The sequence below is a fragment of the Clytia hemisphaerica genome, unplaced genomic scaffold (genome assembly GCF_902728285.1).
Source record: "Clytia hemisphaerica strain Z4C2 unplaced genomic scaffold, Clytia hemisphaerica genome assembly, whole genome shotgun sequence".
Classification (NCBI taxonomy): Eukaryota; Metazoa; Cnidaria; class Hydrozoa; order Leptothecata; family Clytiidae; genus Clytia; species Clytia hemisphaerica.
This window is the reverse complement of record NW_027104599.1, coordinates 138,202-157,755: the sequence shown is the minus strand read 5'-3', so window position 1 is coordinate 157,755 and position 19,554 is coordinate 138,202. Positions and strand designations below refer to the sequence as shown.

The following is a 19,554-nucleotide window of genomic DNA, read 5'->3' as shown; positions in this document are numbered from 1 at the left end:
AGACGCTTACAGGATTTTTCGGAAACTATTTGGGGGACGTTAGCAAGAATTTCGAGATCCATTATTCTGTTTATTCCACTTTTTCATTGTATCTCATTAAAAAATTAGAAAAAAACTATTACAATATCGAACGTTCGAATTTGTCAAAAAGCCGCGATGTGGAATCACGACCTTTGTGTCTATCGTACAAGAAAATATTTTGCTAACAATACATTATATAGCGGTAGCCTTAATATAAACGCAATATTTAGTGCTCAAAAAGATACAGCTTATAAAATATCCATCATTTTAAAATCGTTAAAACATGGCGAATACGCTTACAACATAATTAAGGAATGGTGGCTAATAACTTAAAAATAAATAAAACAGTTTTCATACTTTTGATGACATTCTTAGAAAAATAAAACTTATTAAACGAGACTTCAGTCGGTGTTGTGGAATATAGTAGTTTCTTATGTAAGGAAGTGATTACTTAATTTTCTGTACATTTGTATAAAAAGAAAGTTACGGTATTTTAAGATAAACAAACATTTTTGAACCTAAAATGATTGACAAAATTACAGATTATATAATATAAAAACAAATAAATCACAGATCGATGATTTTTAAAGGGTGTCCACATTTTATGTACATGATACAAAGTCTTTATTGACCGAAAAATTGCGAGTGTCATTTCATTCTTTCCCTCTCAAAGATGAAGTCTGGTTTTGTCAACTTGACATTACTTTAGATCTATCGACTGGGCATGCACAGTATCAAAGAATAATGTTGTTTTCTCTCACTCATTTTATTTGTTTCTAAAGGTCCTCATCTTTTCCCCTTGTTGTCTTTCCCTTTACTGTTTTGGTTGCGTGGTGGCGTAATAGGGCGCCCAGTGTTCAAACCACTATATTGGTATTTCGCTTTCTTCTCTGCCGGTTTCAGGATCTGTAAAGATAAAAAGATCGGGATTGAAATATTGTGGATTGTCAAGCAAAATACATTGACCGTTTACGGATTAGTAGGTTTTAACAAACAAAAGCATATTCAAAGAAAGCAAAAGATTTACTGTTATCAATGTGGGATAATAAAAATCGGATAATCAAAAATAGTTTGAGATGTTTGACCTTCTATATCGTCCCGAGAAAGAACCTATAAATCTTTCAAAATTTAAAAATAAAATATAATAGCTGAGTTAACTAGAGCAAACAAAGGTCAGACAACAAAAACTATTCCAATCTCCTTTTAACGAGGTTATAGTACTTGGCCCATGTAGCATTATGCTATTCTCCAACTCATCCCATGAAGTATTTGAGAAAATAAGTAGCATACCTGGAAAGAACACATCAGGGTGTCGTCCACACTCATCATACCACCCGCGTTATCAAATTCACCACAGTAGTTGGGTGCAGAGAAGAGTGTAACCAATTGGCGTTTAGCGAAAAATTCATATCCGTCTTCAACGACCTATTAATTTGTGAAAATTGAAAATCTGATTAAAGCCAAGAAAATAAAAGACAATACCCCAGTAGCAGTAGGCTATAGAGACTTTCAAACCAGATAACCAAGATACTTAAACACCGTTTTACTTCATGGTAAATTAATTCTAGAATCGTATTAATATCTAAAGTAATTATGAAATCTGGTTCGAAAAGAACGGAGAAAATTCTACAACTGGATCTGTAAGAAATGATATATACCTTACCCATACAGTTAAACATGAAGTAAAACAGGAAGGCTGTGAACAAGAACGAAGGCAAACAACGCACGTATTTTGCTTTAAGTTTGTTGCAGTTTCTTATTTTGCTATTTAGTATCATTTAAAGAATCTGGGAATATAAAATGAGATACCTGGTGAGCCCTGCATATGAGATCGAGGTCGTGTCTATTTAAGAATTTGCCGACAACATCGGCACCGAATGTGAATGAGACACCACGATCATTTTCTCCCCATCCTGTGATTTCTTTATCGGGATCAGACCATAATAAATCGCAAAGTAAACCTGCGAAAAAAAGATTTATGTTTGGTGACAAAAACTCCTCCAAATGTATAAATTTATGCCTTGAAATCACACAACTCAACTTAAGACAGCTTTAGCAAGTGATTGGCCATTTCTTTAAATATAATGTTATGACATATTTCCGTTATACATTATACGTTGTAAACATTAATGAAAACGTACAGATTTAAAACTCTTGTTTTATTTTTGTCACATAGAGTAACATCATATAAGGAATCTTTATGTCATGGATTACATAAACAAAGAAAAATAAACAGCTAATAGCCCAATAGCCGCTTCGTCTCTTTAGAGAGAAACAAGCTTATTACTACGTTAACAGTCAGTATTGTGCTTCGACCAAAGGCTCTGAGTTTCTAATTATGAGTTTCGGAAACCAAAATAGATAAAGAAAGCCAAAGCATTCGCTGAGAGAGGGGTCTAACCTGCATCAGGGACGTCGGTTGGTCTCATGATTCGTCGAATTTGTTCCATGGATTGTAAATCGGGTGAAAGTCCTGTGTACAGACGGAAAGAGAATAAAATAATTGTTTCAAAAGGTTTCTGATAATCTGATACCAAGCTCTTTAGTAGTGTACTGGAGGCCTAAAAATTGTAGTATCAATGCCGCAACCGACTTTGCTGAATCTGGGCGGAATGTCTCAAATCTGACTCTTTTCTGCTATCAAGCGCTTATTTTGGACGGAAGTCCATGTTATTAAATTCAAAATGGACGGAATTGCAACACTCCGGTTAGGTGCGATATGTTTCAAGAGAAAGGAAAATGATATAGTGTGAAAGGAAAGTAAGGTTTTGAGTTTCACCTCCGTGACAACAGAAAATTTTTTCGTCGACGATAGCTGCGATGGGTAAACAATTGAAGCAATCTGTGAACGTCTTCCATAATTTGATACTGAATCGTCTTTTACCTGTAAAAAAATAGTTCCAAAATCAACCCTTAAGCAATATCTCGAAACATTGCATTTCAGAAAATTGGAGTTCACGTTGAATATAAACAAAATGACTTCTGATAATTCAAATTCCCAATTAGTTGTTAAAAAGTAATAATTATTAAAGTTACAACCCTCGACTACTTAGCGATTAGTCTTTTTTGGATTTCATCATAATAACTACTTAAGAACATGAAAGGAGTAAGAGCAGAATTAGCAGGCGTGTATCAAGAGGTATTTTAAGCATAGTAGAATCATTGTTCAGTTAATCCTATTGCAATCATTGATGATACTTCGTTTTAGCGTCAATAAAAAGAATAATAGAGAAGAGGATATCCTCATATCCTAACAGAATTCAAGAATAGAAACGCTGTGTGTGTGTGTGAGAATTAAAAATAAGAGAATATCTTACATTCGTCATAAAAGCCGTAGATTCTGTTAATACTGGCACATTCATGGTTTCCTCTTAACAAGAAAAAGTTTTCAGGATATTTGATTTTGTATGCCAGTAATAAACAGATGGTTTCCAAAGATTGTTTTCCTCTGTCCACGTAATCACCCAAGAATAAGTAGTTGGCTTCTGGAGGGAATCCTCCGTATTCGAAAAGACGTAATAAATCGGAATATTGTCCATGTATATCACCTGAAAAGATAAAGTAGTGATTATTAAGTTGATGATATCATCATCATTTTTCGACCGCGGTCGAGATGATGGATTCTACCCTCTGGCGTCAAGAATCGCGGTCGCGCATGGCAGTCTCCAGGTCACTATGAAAAGCCCAGTGTCCCTGCTAACTGCGTCAGTAAAAGTTAACTTTCTCGATCTTTGAACCAGACACTCCTCTTAGAGAAGCTGACAAAGTAAAATTAACATAGGATTTCTAGCGCTTTGGAGGTGATGGGATACTGTTTTTATAATGGTAGAAGATAAGTTATGAATGATGTCTCCATAAAGCCATGGCAACCAGGCTTTTCCAGGAAGAAATAAGTAGGAGAGTGACAAAACCTCCGAGTAATAAAGATAAGGCGCGCGAAATTTTTACAAAATCGCGCTCGTCAATCATTATTAGCGCGCGCAATTTCATAGAAAACGCCTTTTACAAGTCTTTTTACAGAATCATAATATAATTGACACGCGCATTTTTCTGCTCACCATACGAGATTGATGAGCGCTTTACTAAGCGTGAGCGCAATCGCGCACGTCCTATTGAAATAATACCAGGCTTTTGGAAAAGTTAGCTATAGATTTAGACATCTAGATTACATAACACTTAAAAATAATTTCAAAAACAAAAATGAGCTTAACATAACTTAAATCAAATCTGTTAAAATATTATAAGTGATGACGCTTGCAATCTTGTTATGTCATCGTCAATTTACAAATCTATGTTTCATGTAGTGGGAAGGGAAAACTCACCGCAAATCTTTAAGGGAGCTTCAAGTTCCAGTAAAATGGGCTGACTGAGGAAAAGTTCTCTTGATTTCATGCAAAGCCCTTTGACCTCAGCCTCTGTCATTTGAACTGTTTTTCCTGGTCTGCCACGAGCTAGAAAAAGTAAAGAAATAATCATTAAATAAACCAGCCGAGGCTGGAAGGTCAGCCAATATAGTTAAATTATTAGTTGGATAGTTTGTAAAGAAGTTAAATAGCTGCGATGGAAGGAAGGACTAGATGCATAAAGAATCAAGCAAAATTGGAAAACTTAATAGAGCTAGAAAATCACTTTGCCTATATGTTTCTTCAGGTTACTCAAAACTCCTAGTAGTAAGATTGAATAGAAAATTAACATTCCGTATCTAAAGCATTTAAATTCAACTTTTAACATTTTGAAGATAAAGTAAAAATTTAGGGACAAATCACAAAATTTTAGATATGTCCTGTTATAAACTTATACAAAGATTCTATCAAAAATTCAATTGACAGGTCACATAGACTGACCATTTACTTTTACAAATAGAAATAGTTTTTTTTCAAATAATAGTTCATTATATTAATCCCAGCAGCATCTTTGCAATAATCAAGCAAAACAAAACAATGCAGTACGAAATGGTTAATGGACAAGTATAGCTAACACTTATGATATCATTTGATCACTTTCATTCACTGAGCGAAGAAACGTTATGAATTTCAAAATCAGCAACAAATAACTCTATTATGAACAAAATTTAAATGGTCGCCAGTCGTTGGTTTTTCTTCGACGACAATTTGACAATGAACAGCATACCGATTGATTGAAACGAATACAATATGAAACTACTGTTGATCGTATATAATCTAGTAGAGAAAACAAAAAATAAAAATAAAAGCTGATGATATAAACTTTCTAAGTTATTTGGTGAATGGAGACATTCAGCAAATGTGACAGTTTCTTATGTAAGAAAATAGAAAAGCCTTCAGGTTTTTAAATGTTTTGTAAGGTTTAATTAAATTACCTGAATGTACTTTGTAGCATCGACTTTGAGTTCGGAGTAAAACAGTGACAATTGTTTACGAGTCATGACAGCCAATTGACAATTGATCGTTGATTGATATCTAAAATAACAGAGTAAAATATAAAATTAAAAGGAAGTAAACACCCCGATGTATTTATTTGTATTTTCTTTTCAGAGAAAACGTGTGATAAATTACTTCTTTTCAGAAATTGATAACCACTTCAATAGATTTTATACCAATTGTCTGTAAAAATACCAACCATTGTTAAGAATATACCTATTTGTCAATTTTTTTAAGCAGAGAATCGTAAATTGTGACTTTGAAGTATAGTACTCGAGTAGTATTTTCTCAAAGTTTATCAAGTCTTACTAACCTCTTGTTTTTGTGACTTTTGTAGCATCTAGAGTTGCTGAATTTGGTGGTGTGAAATCAATGTTTATTCCAAGTTGCCAATGAATCAAAAATTTGTTTCTTTTCTTTTAGGTTGCCTCATTCTACCAACACTATTACGTAACAGGAATTAATACTACAACAAAACCATTAACAAATTACCAGCATCATATCATACAAATGACCATATATTTTCTCCAGCCAAGCATATAATTTTAGTTACAGCAGAACGATTAACACGCAAATAATATTCCAGTTCAGTCCAACATAGTTTTAGTCCAGGGTTTTTATTTGTATTGTTCATTTTGTTAATTTTATAATTCTAAATTTTGTATAAATTGATGAGTTGATTAAAAAATACTATAAAAAGAATTTTCAAAAAAAAAATTAAAAAGTTAATGCATATCATAATTCAAATTTTAACTAAAAAAATATATAAAGAATGTACAAAGTTAATATTCCAATTTGATAGAAAAAAATTCTTAAAATCCAGATTTTTAAAATACTGTACATAAAATTATAAAAAGTTATGTGACTGAGGAAAATGTCTTTTGTAACTAGTATCGTGTCCACTCAAAAGTGACAAGTGACGTTTTAAAGAAATTCATAACCATCCAAAAGATTAAAATTTACAAGAAAGTTTCTTTCCTTTTAAAGGCACTAAAAACCTTTTTAAGACAAATTCCTTATTGTCAGTTTTGATTTTTTTTTCTAAGATAGATACGTAAGGGATTCAAAATTCATCAGAATAAGCTGTGATTTATTTATTTATAAATGTACTGAATCGACTTTATAATGAATATTAGAAACTTTACTCTTGAAGAATTTTGTATCCCTTATGTATCCCACCCTCCAAACTGTACACCCCCCCCATATCAAGCATTTCAAGCAGTCCAAGCAGTTCAAACAATTTAAGAATCACTCACAATAGCGAAACAAACTCCATCATGGTCGGAGAAATAAATATCCTTTATAAAGCAATTCACTTCTCTTTGGCTAATAAAACTTGTTTTTATATAAACATGGTCCAGAAGGCCACCAGCAAGATGAGTTGGTTCATTCACTATCATTTTGAATGAAGAAAGTATTTCGTTTAGGTCTTGATTTGTTGGATCTAGTGCATCAATATTGAAATCTCCCACAATAATGTCTACATCATCATAACTTGTCAGTTGCAATAGTTCTTCACGAAAAGTGTTTCTTGAAGAATTAGGTGGTCTGTACAAGATTAAAAGGCTAATAGGTTGACTACTAAACGTCTCTTTTTTGAATTTTATCAATGTGTAACCTGCTGCTTTATTACACTCTAAAATTTGAATTGAAGAATTTGTGCAACATGCAGTGTTTTGAAAGCGATTAATTGAATTGTTGTTATACTCAATATTAAAACCATTTAATGTTTGATCAATTCCACTAGTATCACTTGTAGGTGATAGCTGAGTTTCAGTAAGGCATAACAAGTCACTGTTCATTAAATTTTCAGATTTTTTTAGGTCAACAGCATGTTTATTCATCGAGCGAATATTAAGAAGGGAGATATTTAAATGCTTGGGAGAGGTAGAAACAGGTGAAAAAGTTTGAACCTTTTGCAAACAACAACTTCTTCTCAAACGTTCATATTCAAGCCCTGCTTCAGTGTTGACTCTGATAGCATTTCTACTATATTCACCAATTAAGAATAGTCCGTTTATGTCAGTTACCCTTGACAAATTAACATACATTTGACCTTCATTGAAATATCTTTGACCAAATAATTCAAAGCTTACGACTGCTGATTGAAGTGTTAGCCCTTGGACTTTGTGACTAGTACATGCATACGATAGTATCAGTGGAAATTGAGTTCTTCTAACCATAGGTGACTTTTGCTTATTTTTTCTAGTCGCAAAGGTAGATTCTGCTCTTTCGATCAAAGTCCAATTGTTTTCTCTACATACACTATCCAAATTGGATCCTTTTTTACCTGCAGTGACATCATCAAGTTTTACATATAAACCAGATATTTTATTATTGCAATCAAATTTGAATCTCATAACTGTTCCAACTTGTCCATTGACTAATCTATCAGCAATGTCAATATTTTTTGATATCAAAACACGAGCACCTACTTTCATTTCAATAATACGAGCTAGACCACCTGTATCTCTTGCTTTAGCATTTTCAATAAAATTCAAATCACTTCTTGTCAGATTTTTTGGTACCTCATCTTGTGCAAGAATCAGATGCTTTTCAGTCGGTAATTTTTCAAGCATTTGCAAATTGTATAAATCTACTGGCTTATTTTCTGCATAAATATGAGTTATATTAGCAGGGTAGTCTGGACTGTCTTTTGTAATGAATCTAGATTTTAAAAGTTCTTCTTTTTCTTCATCAAGTTCACCTAAACGTACTTGATTTAATAGATCTACAAAATCAATATCATCTCTCTGTCTCATGACCTCAGTCAATTCTGCCATTTGGAAACTTCTCCATAATTCAAATCCGACAATACTTTGCATAGATGAACAATCAGCTTTGTAAATTGGATCTCTATAAATTGGTGGGAGTTGATACAAATCACCACAAAGTAAGACCGATTTTCCACCAAAAGGTTTATCAGAACTGAATATTTCACGTAGCCTTGAATCAATATTTCGAAATAAGCGACTAGGTACCATTGAAATTTCATCAATCATTATAATCTCGACGCAAGCAAGTTTTTTTTGCAAATTTTGTTTTGACATAGCATTCAAGGGAAATAGCTTTTTTGTAGGAATAATCAAACCAGTGTGAATTGTGGTTCCATTGACATTGATCGCTGCTACACCTGTTGGGGCAAGCACAAGAATCCTTTGTTTAGTAGGTTCTCCTCCTCTGTACATTAAAAGTTTAGACAATGAGTGATAAATTGTTGTAAGTAAATGGCTTTTTCCCACGCCTCCGCCACCAGTTAAGAAAATATGGAATGGCTCTACAATTTTAGGATCTTTAGAAGACAGGTTTTTTACAAAATTTCTTCCCCACTTGTGTATTACATCAAAGATTTCTCTCTGTTGAAGATTAAGAGATCTTATACGAGTATTTATTTCATTATCAGGAAGCAAAATAGATTCCATTGGTATTGCTGCCCTAAATGGTACTGTGTCTTCATTAGCTTCATCATCTGATTCATCATTATTATTTGCAGTATTACTTTCAAGCTCAGCATTTGTTTCATCATTTTCCTGCTGTTCAAAGTCATTCATATTGAGCGTGATGTCAGTTCTAAACCTTACTAATGCATCATCTACTAAACCAGAATATGGTTGGATCAAAGCTCTGTTCCTTTCAATCATTTCTACAACACCTGGTTCAAATAGTTTCTGTGTGTAAGAATTGTGTTCCTGAGAGAGTAACTCATTTTCATTACGAAAAGGATAATATAACATTAACAGATGATGAGCATAATCTTCGGGGTGCTTGTTTCTATTTGGCTCATGAAGACGGAGTACTAATGGAACTTTACGACATTTTAGTTTATCTCGACTGGACAAGAGTGGAACAATATTTGGGTACCCATTTGTTGGATGATTTGATTCAACTAGATCATCTACAAGTTCATTGGGCTGGCAATCATTTTCTTTATTCTCTACATACATGATACTATAAAACCTCAAAAATTCAGCATAACACATGTTTGAAACAGACACATAAATTCCATTAGCATAGTTGTTGGTTGGTCTATCACAATATCGGTCTAGCATATTCTTTTTGAATATCGAGGTACTATCTTCAGGAAGCTCACTTATTTCATTTTCACTAAGGCACATTCTAAATCTTTTCTCTGGTACATTGGTGTTTGCAAAGGTTACACCTGGAAATACTTTTCTTAGCCATAATTCAGGCATGCTAAGATATACAGCTTCTTGCACCGATACTTCCCGTTTTGAAACATAAGCATGCGCAATAGATTTCATTTGCTGATATTTGTCTAAATCGTTTTCGAATGCTTCTTGAACAGCTTGGTTCATAGCATGAGACACTTCATCTTCAGTTTTGGACAGATATGCACACATGTAAGTAACAGCCTTGTAATAATTAAATACAGGCTGAATATCCAGATTTGCTTGCCAAGCTTTCAGACCCTCAGTAAAATAATTGTTTACAAAACACGCATTTGAATCACGCTTCAAATATAGGTGAAAATCATCATCTTCAGATACTGACAGAGCATATTCATATTCATTCTTGGGAATATCTAATTCATTAAGTATTTCATCTATGGTTGGAACAGGACTGAAATTTTCAGCATCTGGGTTAAAAAAATTTCTTTTACTTGGATTAAGATTTTCATTTATATATGTCCTTACTTTACTTAATACTTCTTTTCTCAGTGACAGTATTGTTCGTTTTTGCTCTTGTGGCAATTCTTGTGGCAAAGGCTCTGAAACAATAGTTCTCTCAGAAAAAAATTTGCCGAAATGAAATCTACAAGGCGTATTTTTATATTTACGACAAGTTTTCGAATGACGATGTAATTGATAGGTTTTTACAAGGTTAAACAATTCTGGATCTTCTTGTTGTGATGGTAAACAAACTTTAATTATTTTATCAACAAATTCTACGTATTCAGATTTTGTTTCCGGAGTTAATGTTGGCGCATTCAAAATCCAAAGAAAAGAATGAATATGAGGGCTTCCACGTACTTGAAATTCAACCCGAATAGCATAATAAGTTGTTTTGCCAAGTGGACCATCTAAAACAATTTCTTTAAAAAATACTTCAACTCTATATTGAAAATGCCTTGCTACTAGAACAGGATTGCTATTTAACAAATCACACCTTTCATGATAAGAAAGATTCTCAATAAATTCGTTAGTAACATTTTGACCCTTGAGTTTGTAAATTATGGAGATCAATTCATTCCATCTTAGATCAGCACAGCTTAAAGTCAAAAAGAAAGTTGGTGGCCCTAATTGTTTAACCATTGCCAAAACTTCTTGCTGAAATTTTTTCCAATATGCTGGAGTTCCTTTAACTGTACTCATAAAAGCAAAGGCTTTGTCATTTGCAATAAATTGTTTCACTGTTTCTTTGAAATTTTGACTTAACATTCCCGCATTTAAATTAGAGGCTGCAACTTTTCTCATGGCAACATTTATTTGACTGGTCAAAGAGACTTGTTGAATCACAGAGTTAGCAAAAAATATGTAGTCTGGATCGGAGGCAAATTTTTGAGTATAGTTCAATAATCGTTGGTTAAAGTACTTTGAGGGACTCAATTTAACATTGCGTTGAACGTTGAATCCAAATTTACCTTTGGGAAACAAATGAGGATGGGCAAGCATTTCACAATTTTCATCATTCAAAATAGAAATTGGTTTTTTCCCTTGACCAGGTGCTAATGTTAAAATTTCATTATCTATTTCTGTTTCAGTGGGAGTATGGGACATAAGAGTTGTTTCATTTGCACTTGAGCGAAACAAGTCGAGTGGGTTTGCTGTCGTCTCAAGTTCTAAAACTGAAGTGTCATTTTGTGTTCTGCTACCCTCATCAGAAATTTCTTCGTTATCATTGCTGGCTGTATTAATGCTAGTAACATCTGTATTATTTCCCACCATAGTTTCATCATCAGAAATGTTACTGACATCAATCACTATGTCTTGATAAAGAGGATTGTTATCTTTTAAATAATTTAACATTTGCTGAACAAAATCAGGCCTAATTGCCTCAAAAATTACATGTCCCTTATATTCTAATTTTCTTTTAAGTTTAACTATGACAAGACCATTATCACTAGTTTTTCTTGGCAGGGTATTAGCAATATCTTCTATGTCAATTGGAACATTACAAATTGACCCTTTTAACTTGGGAAACTGACCTTTTGGCATTATTGCAATTTTCTTAAATAAAATTCTACGAGAAATTAAAACCTTTTCAAGTCTGCGAAGAGTACTGAATTCAGTTGGTAGTTCATCAAGGCTTAGTTTGTTTTTAACTGACTGACATGGTAAATTATCTTTTTTGAGCTTATTGTGGCACGTTCTGCAGATATACAGTTTCCCATCGAAAGAAATTACTTCTAAACAATAATCATCTTCTGGCATGTTGTATTTTTCAGGAGAAAATTTAGCAACTGAACGTCGATATAGACATCTGTGGCAAGAAACGCATATGTAAAAAGGACCTTCATATATAATTTTTTTAAATCTTTTCACTGGATCATCAGACTGCTTAGCAGATTTTTTTTTTTGAGCACTAATTTTTTGCTTCTCTTTTAGAGTGTCCTTATTTCTTTTGTAGTAAACTCTATTATTTTCACTTATCTTTTCTTTGATTTGTTCATTATAAGCTTTTTTGTTTTCACTTATCTTTTCTTTGTTTTGTTCATTATAAGCTTTTTTGTTTTCACTTATCTTTTCTTTGTTTTGTTCATTATAAGCTTTTTTGTTTTCACTTATCTTTTCTTTGTTTTGTTCATGATAGGCTTTATTGTTTTCATTTATCTTTTCTTTGTTTTGTTCATGATAGGCTTTATTGTTTTCATTTATCTTTTCTTTGTTTTGTTCATGATAGGCTTTATTGTTTTCATTTATTTTTTCTTTGTTTTGTTCATGATAGGCTTTATTGTTTTCATTTATTTTTTCTTTGTTTTGTTCACGATAGGCTTTATTGTTTTCATTTATTTTTTCTTTGTTTTGTTCACGATAGGCTTTATTGTTTTCATTTATTTTTTCTTTGTTTTGTTCATAATAGGCTTTATTGTTTTCATTTATTTTTTCTCTATTTTGTTCATAATAGGCTTGATTGCTTTGTTGACGTGTTTTTTGTCGCTTTCTAGTATTTCCATCAGCACAATTATTTTTACGTTTTTTAGGTGTCGCACTGGAATTTTTCTTTACAAATCGAGAATAACTTAGTTGAAGAATCCTTTTTAGCTCTTCACTTGGTTCATTAATTTGAATAAATTGGATTTGAAAATGTTGAAATTCTTTTTCCCGAAACTCTAAATAAAAAAACTTAACATATTTTTCAAGTTCAAAAATATTATCAAACTTTAAAAGGCATGAAGCTCCATCTCCATTTTCAACTAGTAATCCACGGCTGTCCCGGCTGTGTGAATCAAAGACAAAGAAACATTGGGACCTTTTCATAATAGCTATAGTAAAACCGCCAATAATCATTAAGGTATTAAATTCAGGACTTTGAGTAGTACTCAGTGGAATTTGAAGCGTGGGGTAGTCATCAATTAGTTTAGCTTCTCCAGTCTCTAAATTTAAAAAGTCAAGTTCGGTGATAATACCGTTAGTTTCAATAAATCGTGGCATTTCATCAACAGATAAATAATCATTTGTATTCAACAACTTATACAACCTATCACCTTCAATTAAAATTCTATCTAGGTCTGTAGTTTTCCAAATAGAAACACGTCGAAAATGAGACCAGAATATCGCATACAAAGAATTTGCACTACATTGTGTTCCTGCGGTTTGCCCAAATAAATCTATGTTAGCCTGGTTAAAGGAACCTAAAACAGCTTTAGATACTTGATAATTGGTCATGTCTGTAAAATCAATGTACGTAGCAGACCCTTGATCACTTTTGTTTTCTTTAGTTGTTCTTGGACCTGGGTTTAGTTCAATATCACCTGATAATAGAAGGGTATAATTAACTTTGAGAAAAATAAGGTTTGGATCTCCTGAATTAAACGCTGCATTTGGATATTGAAAAAAAATACCATTTTTTGAAAGATGGACAAAATCTAGGTGTGTCTGAAAAAAAGTTGCCTCATACGACTTTGGAATTGCAAAGAAAAGAAGTGCAAAAAGGGCTAAAAATCTGATTGGTTTCAATAGTTTAGTAAAAGCATTGTCTGAAAGGTTAGAACCAATTTTAATAGATTTAGAAATACCTTTCACATTTTTCTGAGCTGTTAGAGCAAAACTTCCTATACACACACGATATGCCTCTATAGATATCATATTGCAGTTCTGTAAGCTTTAGCAAAAGTAACGTGGAACGTTTTCAAGAAGTATATGAATATAAGTACAAGTTTCTAGGTGCGGATTTCCCTTCGCACAAGTGTCTAGGTGCGGATTTCCCTTCGCACAAGTTTCTAGGTGCGGATTTCCCTTCGCACAAGTTTCTAGGTGCGGATTTCCCTTCGCACAATTCAATATTATAATAGTCAATTTAATTTGATTCAATGATAGTTTGTATATATACAGTAAGTTCAGTAGATATAATAGGTTCAAGGTTAAGCAAGTTAAGTAGGTTAAGTAGGTTAAGTAAGCTTAGCAAGAGGATGCAAGGAGCTCGCATGCAACCTCTGGGTTTTGTAGCTGCTTGTCTGATATTGAACACAGACAAGCTTATGCTATCTTTTCTTTGTAGCTTATGCAACTGAGGTAAAATTACAATTGCTGCTATCTTTTTTTAAACACTAATAAAAAGCCAGTACACTGTTAAAGAAGGCAGGAAAGAAATCTCACCTTGATGATTGAAAAAGTGTACAAATTCACATTCCAGCAAAGCCAGCCAAATCTTATTTTTAATTTTCACAACTGTAGTGGCAACTTATTGGGAAGCTAATACATTTAGCAGAAAAATCATGCTATCACGAATACAGAGATAGCGCATTATTCGGGAGATAAAAGAAGCTGATGCAATAATCCCAATGGCTGATGCAATCGCGCGCGTTTTTTATCCCGGTGTAAAAGAAATCCGTGCAAATATCGGGAAATCGGATTTTTTTTTTGCCGTCTTATGATGCTGCTGATGATGATGGAAGAAGAAATGAATTTTACGGATTTGAATGCTCAGCTTAGGCTGACCAATAAAGGAATAATGTTCCCAATATTGTAAGTAGTCAAAAACTTAGATATGAAGAAAGAAGGTGATTGAACAATAGTGCATTTTTTCAAAATAAAAGTTGTCAGTGTAAGCAAAACCGATGCTAACAGGAAAATGTAATGCATTAAAAAACAATTTTTTGAATTTCAACAGTTTTATATTCAACAGAAATGTTATGATGAAAGATTTGATCAATACAAAAAATTTATGCGCAAAAGTGTTAAAAAATACTATATTTTCAAGTCCCGAAAAATACAATGAAATACAGCCATTTTTCAAAACCATGAAATTTTTTCAGGTCCTTAAAGCAATTCAAAAACTAAATAGCTGTATTTGCGTATATGTCCCAAAAACGAATTTCCTACGGCTCAAAATTCCCTACACTACATATTTTTATAAGAAACCAGGTTGCTAAGGCTCGAGGGCTCAAATTAGCAGATTTTTTTGCACTCATAAAGTAAAAGCTTTTTAGATAATCTAACCATGGCAAACGATAGCCTTTGACCCAACAAGACAAAATATGGTATAATATCAGAGGTGGTCAAAACAAATTTTTCAGAAAATAAGTTAGAACGCTAAGCAACCCCGTATTTTGTGGAGCAAACAGTATTTCAGCTAAATAACTACTAAATAAATTAATGTTACAAGCATATTTTAAAATATTTTTAGCTATCAAAAGAAGAAGAGGAACCCTCAGACAATTTTTCATACCTTTTAAACCAGACACTGTCCCTCTCAAAGTGATTAAATTGTGCTAAAAACATCCCTTTTTGAAGAAAAACATTACAAAAAGTGCCCCTTTTGACTTCTAACGGATGCTGTCTTGCCTTTCTAGATACAGATGTCCCTTATTTTGCTCTAAATAGCCAAAATATGCCATTGAATGTCACAAAATTGACTTGCCGCTCTTTTGATTCAAATATTTTCTGAGCATACTATTGACCGGCTAAGTAATCATAGGCAAAATTCAGCAAAATTTCAAAAATATTTTGACAAATGGCTTTCTTTTTTCAAATTTTTGATTCCATTATTTTTGGACAAAAATTTAGCTTTGAAGTAAGTTCATAATGAAAAGCCTTTGACATACGCCTTTTTTGCTCCAAAAAATTGATAAAACTCTTTAATACAACGGTATCAGTAACTCAATTTTCAAAAAAAATGGTTTACACCTTTCTTATTTTCAAGCAACGATTTATTGAAATTTGAAGAATTTTCCAACAAGCTTTCTAAAGACATAGCTTGGGAATCCAAGTGGTAAACTTGGTTCATGATCTAGTTTTTGATGCTTTTGTTGCTGGTTTACAGCTTTTCGGTCACTTAACAGGAAGATTTTTGAAAATGAAAAGATTGGCAATAATCATTTTCACCCAACTACAGCCTTTTTCTTAACCTGGGAATCCAAGCGTAATACTTTGTTCCCAGTCTAGTTTATGATATTTTTGCTGCTTGTTTATTAAGCTGTATTGCTAACCAGAACTTTTGCCCTCATTTTGATAATTTCGATGTGCGCACATAATTTATGGAAAAAGCTGGCTTGGCAGAAAAAAGGAAATTATATGAAAATGGAACATAGATTCATATAAACAAAAGGGCTGTTGACTGGAAGCTTAAATACATGTGGCTGATGTTTTGATTGGTTTTTAGTGGTAAGTTGAGTTTATTGTGCGTGTCTGCCTGGGTTTCCAAAGTACAGAAAGTCTGTCAACAGGGTTCACACACACACTGTTTCAAACATTCTGTATCAGACTAATCTACCTGCACACAATATGCCATAGACCATAGCATGATGAAGGGGGTTACATCCTCCAAAAAGCCTGAAAAAGGTGGAGGCTAAAGATGTTTAATGTTGGCTTCAATTACTCTAATTAAGGCTCATGAAGCTGAAAATTTTTTGTCTGCGGCGCAATATTTTATATAAAATGAGCAAAGTATTTCATCTTAGCCTTTGAACTGCAACAACACAGCTTACATTGAATAAGGCTGGGCTTAAAAAATTGTTGGTTTGCCGTCACCCGACCCTAGATTTTGGAGGTGGGTCGGTCGGTTCCATGGAAGGGTTAACAGTTTGTTTACATTTAGGTAGTTTTGAATAAAAAGCAGAAGTGCTAGCAGGGAATTTACGATTCTTCTGCTTGAGACAAACAAGATACGAGTTTTGATTTTTTATTGTTTGAAGTTTAACTTTAAAATGGCAATAAAATTTGTTGGGTCGGCAGGTTTCGAGGTAGGGTCGGTCGGGTGACGGCAAACCAACAATTTTTTAAGTCCAGCCTAACCCTCTTTTTGTGGAACTGTTGAGGGTCAAAAGCCCTGGGGGCTACCCAAAAATTTCATGAATCTTTGGGGGGACTTAAAACTCAGCCTAAACCTAGCCCAGACCTAAACCCAGACTGACGCTACGAGCTTTATAATTTTAGAACTTTGTATGTTGAGGTGATTTTTAAAAGTGCCCTTTTTGGTCTGGTTCTTGCCCTGCTTTTTTAGAATTTGGCCTGCTCTGTTTAGTACTTTTAAAAAGAGGGATAGGGGCCGTCCACATAGTACGTACGCACTAAGGGGGGGGGGTCTTCTCAAAAGCATGTGCTTGCGTACAGGGGGAGGGGAGGGGTCAAAGAAAAATGTACGTACGCAGAGAAAATTTTTTCATAGCCCTTTTTCGCTTGTTTTTTTTGTCGACTTATACCCTTGTTATACGCATCAAGGAAAAGAAAAAGTTTCTTGATAAACATTGAGTTTCATGTATGAAATAAAGGTCCCAACCAAACAATTTCAATTCAAAATTTTCTTCAACTGAAGGGGAGGGGGGTGAATGAAAAAGTACGTACTTACCAGAGGGGGTATAGCCATTTGCGTACGTACAGGTGAGGGGGTACTCAATTTTCGACATTTTAGTGCGTACGTACTATGTGGACGGCCCCATACACTTCATAAAATAGCTAACTGGACAATACACCTTCCTTAGGGAAAGTTGGTACTTTTTTGGCTTTTCTGGAGTTCTGCGAAGCAGATTCCTCTCATATTTATATAGTTTTTTCTATTCATGATATTATACCACCCTGAAAAAGAAGATCGTTATCAAAAGTTGAAGCTGAAAATTCACTTTCCCTTACCCCTTGCTTCTCATGACAGGCAAAAACGCATCCGTTTATATACCTCCAAAACTATAGTTGTTTTGGAGAACGCAATGGCCTATTGAATAAATTTTTTCTAGCCTCTGAAATTTTTTTCCAGTGGTGGTCGGAAATTCCAATGGTAAAATCTATGTACTTTCGCAAAATGTGCCGGAATTTCCACTCTATTTTGCCGTTTTTAAATCAATTGCCTTGGAAATTCATAGATTTTTTCTCTCGCCTTGGAAATTTTGAATTTTGGTGAAATGCCCTCAGAAATCCTTGTCGTCCGCCACCCTGTTACAGACAAATTCTAAAATGGCCCAATAGAAACATAATAAATTATCTTGCAACCATTCTAATTTGCGTCGACCTTCGGCTATTGCCGACACAAATGCAAAGAAACTGAATTTGAAAGGCTGTCTGTCTCTACGTAACTGTTGTGGAGTAATCAGTTATTGAATAGGTTGTGGCCGTTCTCTAAAAAAACTATTTTCATATAGCAGTTGTGGAACACACATTTTTCAGGGCTATTTCTGAGAGGTTGGAAATACAGGAAAGGTGTATTTCAATCAAACAGAATCAATGAGTGAATCAATTCATCCTGATGGAATGCAATCAAACGCAATAGCAACGATAAAACTTAGGACTTAGGCATAGATTTTTTATAAAATTTCTTCTTCCAAGGTTCATAACTTAGGATGGAAATCGTAGTAAAGAATCTCACTGGGTGGTTTACGTCTACAACAGATGGAGAAGTTGCAATACTATACCGTGAAGGCGGGTAACTTGCATCAGTGGGCCATTCCAGAAAATTTTTGTTACCCCCTCGTCGGACGACGTGCATTTTTAAATTTTTTCTAGCCTTAGAGATAATTTTTCTTTTCCAGTGGTGGTCGGAAAGTTCGATAAAAATCCATGAACTTTTGCAAAATGCATCGGAAATTCCACTCTTTTTTGTCTTTTTTAATTCAATTGCCTTGGAAATTCATACATTTTCTTCTCTCACCTTGGAAACTTTGAATTTTGGTGAAAACTTTTGCCCTCGGAAATCCTGTGTTGTCCGCCCCCCTGTTACAGACAAATTCTGGAATGGCCCAGTGGAGGCTAACATGCATAGCCCTGTCAAATGAATGACCTGGCTGCTCCTTAAAATACTTAAAGTTAAATCAAAAAAAAAATGGTAGAGTAGAGCTGCAACCAGAGCTGCGTAGTTCATTTGTATTGAAAATTGGGTGCTTTGATAAGTCAGTCATTTGAGGGCTATGCAAGTTAGCCTCCACTGATGCAAGTTACCCGTCTTCATGGTATATATTCGATGTCTGCAATCAAACTAATAAGATCTAAAATCAATGAGTTTCTACTTTCGTTGACATCAAATTTAAAAGGGTTCTGAAACAATATTGATAGAAAGAGAGAGAAGAGAAGCTAACAGGAGCTTAAAGCGAAAACTATAAAAAAAATGTTAGAAACTAACTTTTTGTAATAAACACTGAATAAAAAAATAGCTTTATCTTACCTTCCAAGAGTCGTGAGATCAGACTGTCAATATTGATTTCAGAATCAGCCATGTTGTGTGTAAGTATTTAGGGCAATAAAATCTGTTTAGGGTAGTGCAAAAAAAATGATGATAAATAACTTTCTTGATGGAGGAAAAATGGTGGATTTTGTCTATTCCTTCGCCAGCGATGTAATTTGCGGGACGATGTTTTTTGTTTCCCTCGCGTTTAGTAATATTTTCGAGCTGTGGTCAGACTTCCTTCTCGAATCATGGGCATTTTATATCTAGGTAAGTGAGAGCAAAATATCAGACCCGCCTCTGACTTTGCTATTGAACAAAGATTTCGAGTATCCCCTGCAGACCATCATGAAAAATATGGGAATTT

At 33.8% G+C, this 19,554-nt stretch overlaps 1 protein-coding gene across 2 annotated transcripts; it reads right to left on the bottom strand.

Moving 5' to 3' along the window:
* Nucleotides 1-49: 49 nt before the first annotated feature.
* LOC136824125 (serine/threonine-protein phosphatase PP1-beta catalytic subunit) lies at nucleotides 50-19,401 on the bottom strand. 2 transcript variants are annotated; one of them, XM_067080289.1, is made up of 8 exons: nucleotides 19,188-19,401; nucleotides 4,344-4,472; nucleotides 3,339-3,569; nucleotides 2,801-2,905; nucleotides 2,423-2,494; nucleotides 1,831-1,982; nucleotides 1,312-1,446; nucleotides 50-927 (listed from the first exon to the last, which is right to left on the bottom strand). In XM_067080289.1, exons 1-8 carry the CDS (start codon nucleotides 19,237-19,239, stop codon nucleotides 808-810), a joined length of 996 nt encoding a protein of 331 aa, XP_066936390.1. In that variant the 5' UTR covers nucleotides 19,240-19,401; the 3' UTR covers nucleotides 50-807. The 2 variants fall into 2 exon arrangements, with proteins under 2 accessions (XP_066936390.1, XP_066936391.1); XM_067080290.1 differs by lacking the exon at nucleotides 19,188-19,401 and adding an exon at nucleotides 6,829-11,937 and having other exon boundaries at nucleotides 4,344-4,466.
* Nucleotides 19,402-19,554: the final 153 nt, after the last annotated feature.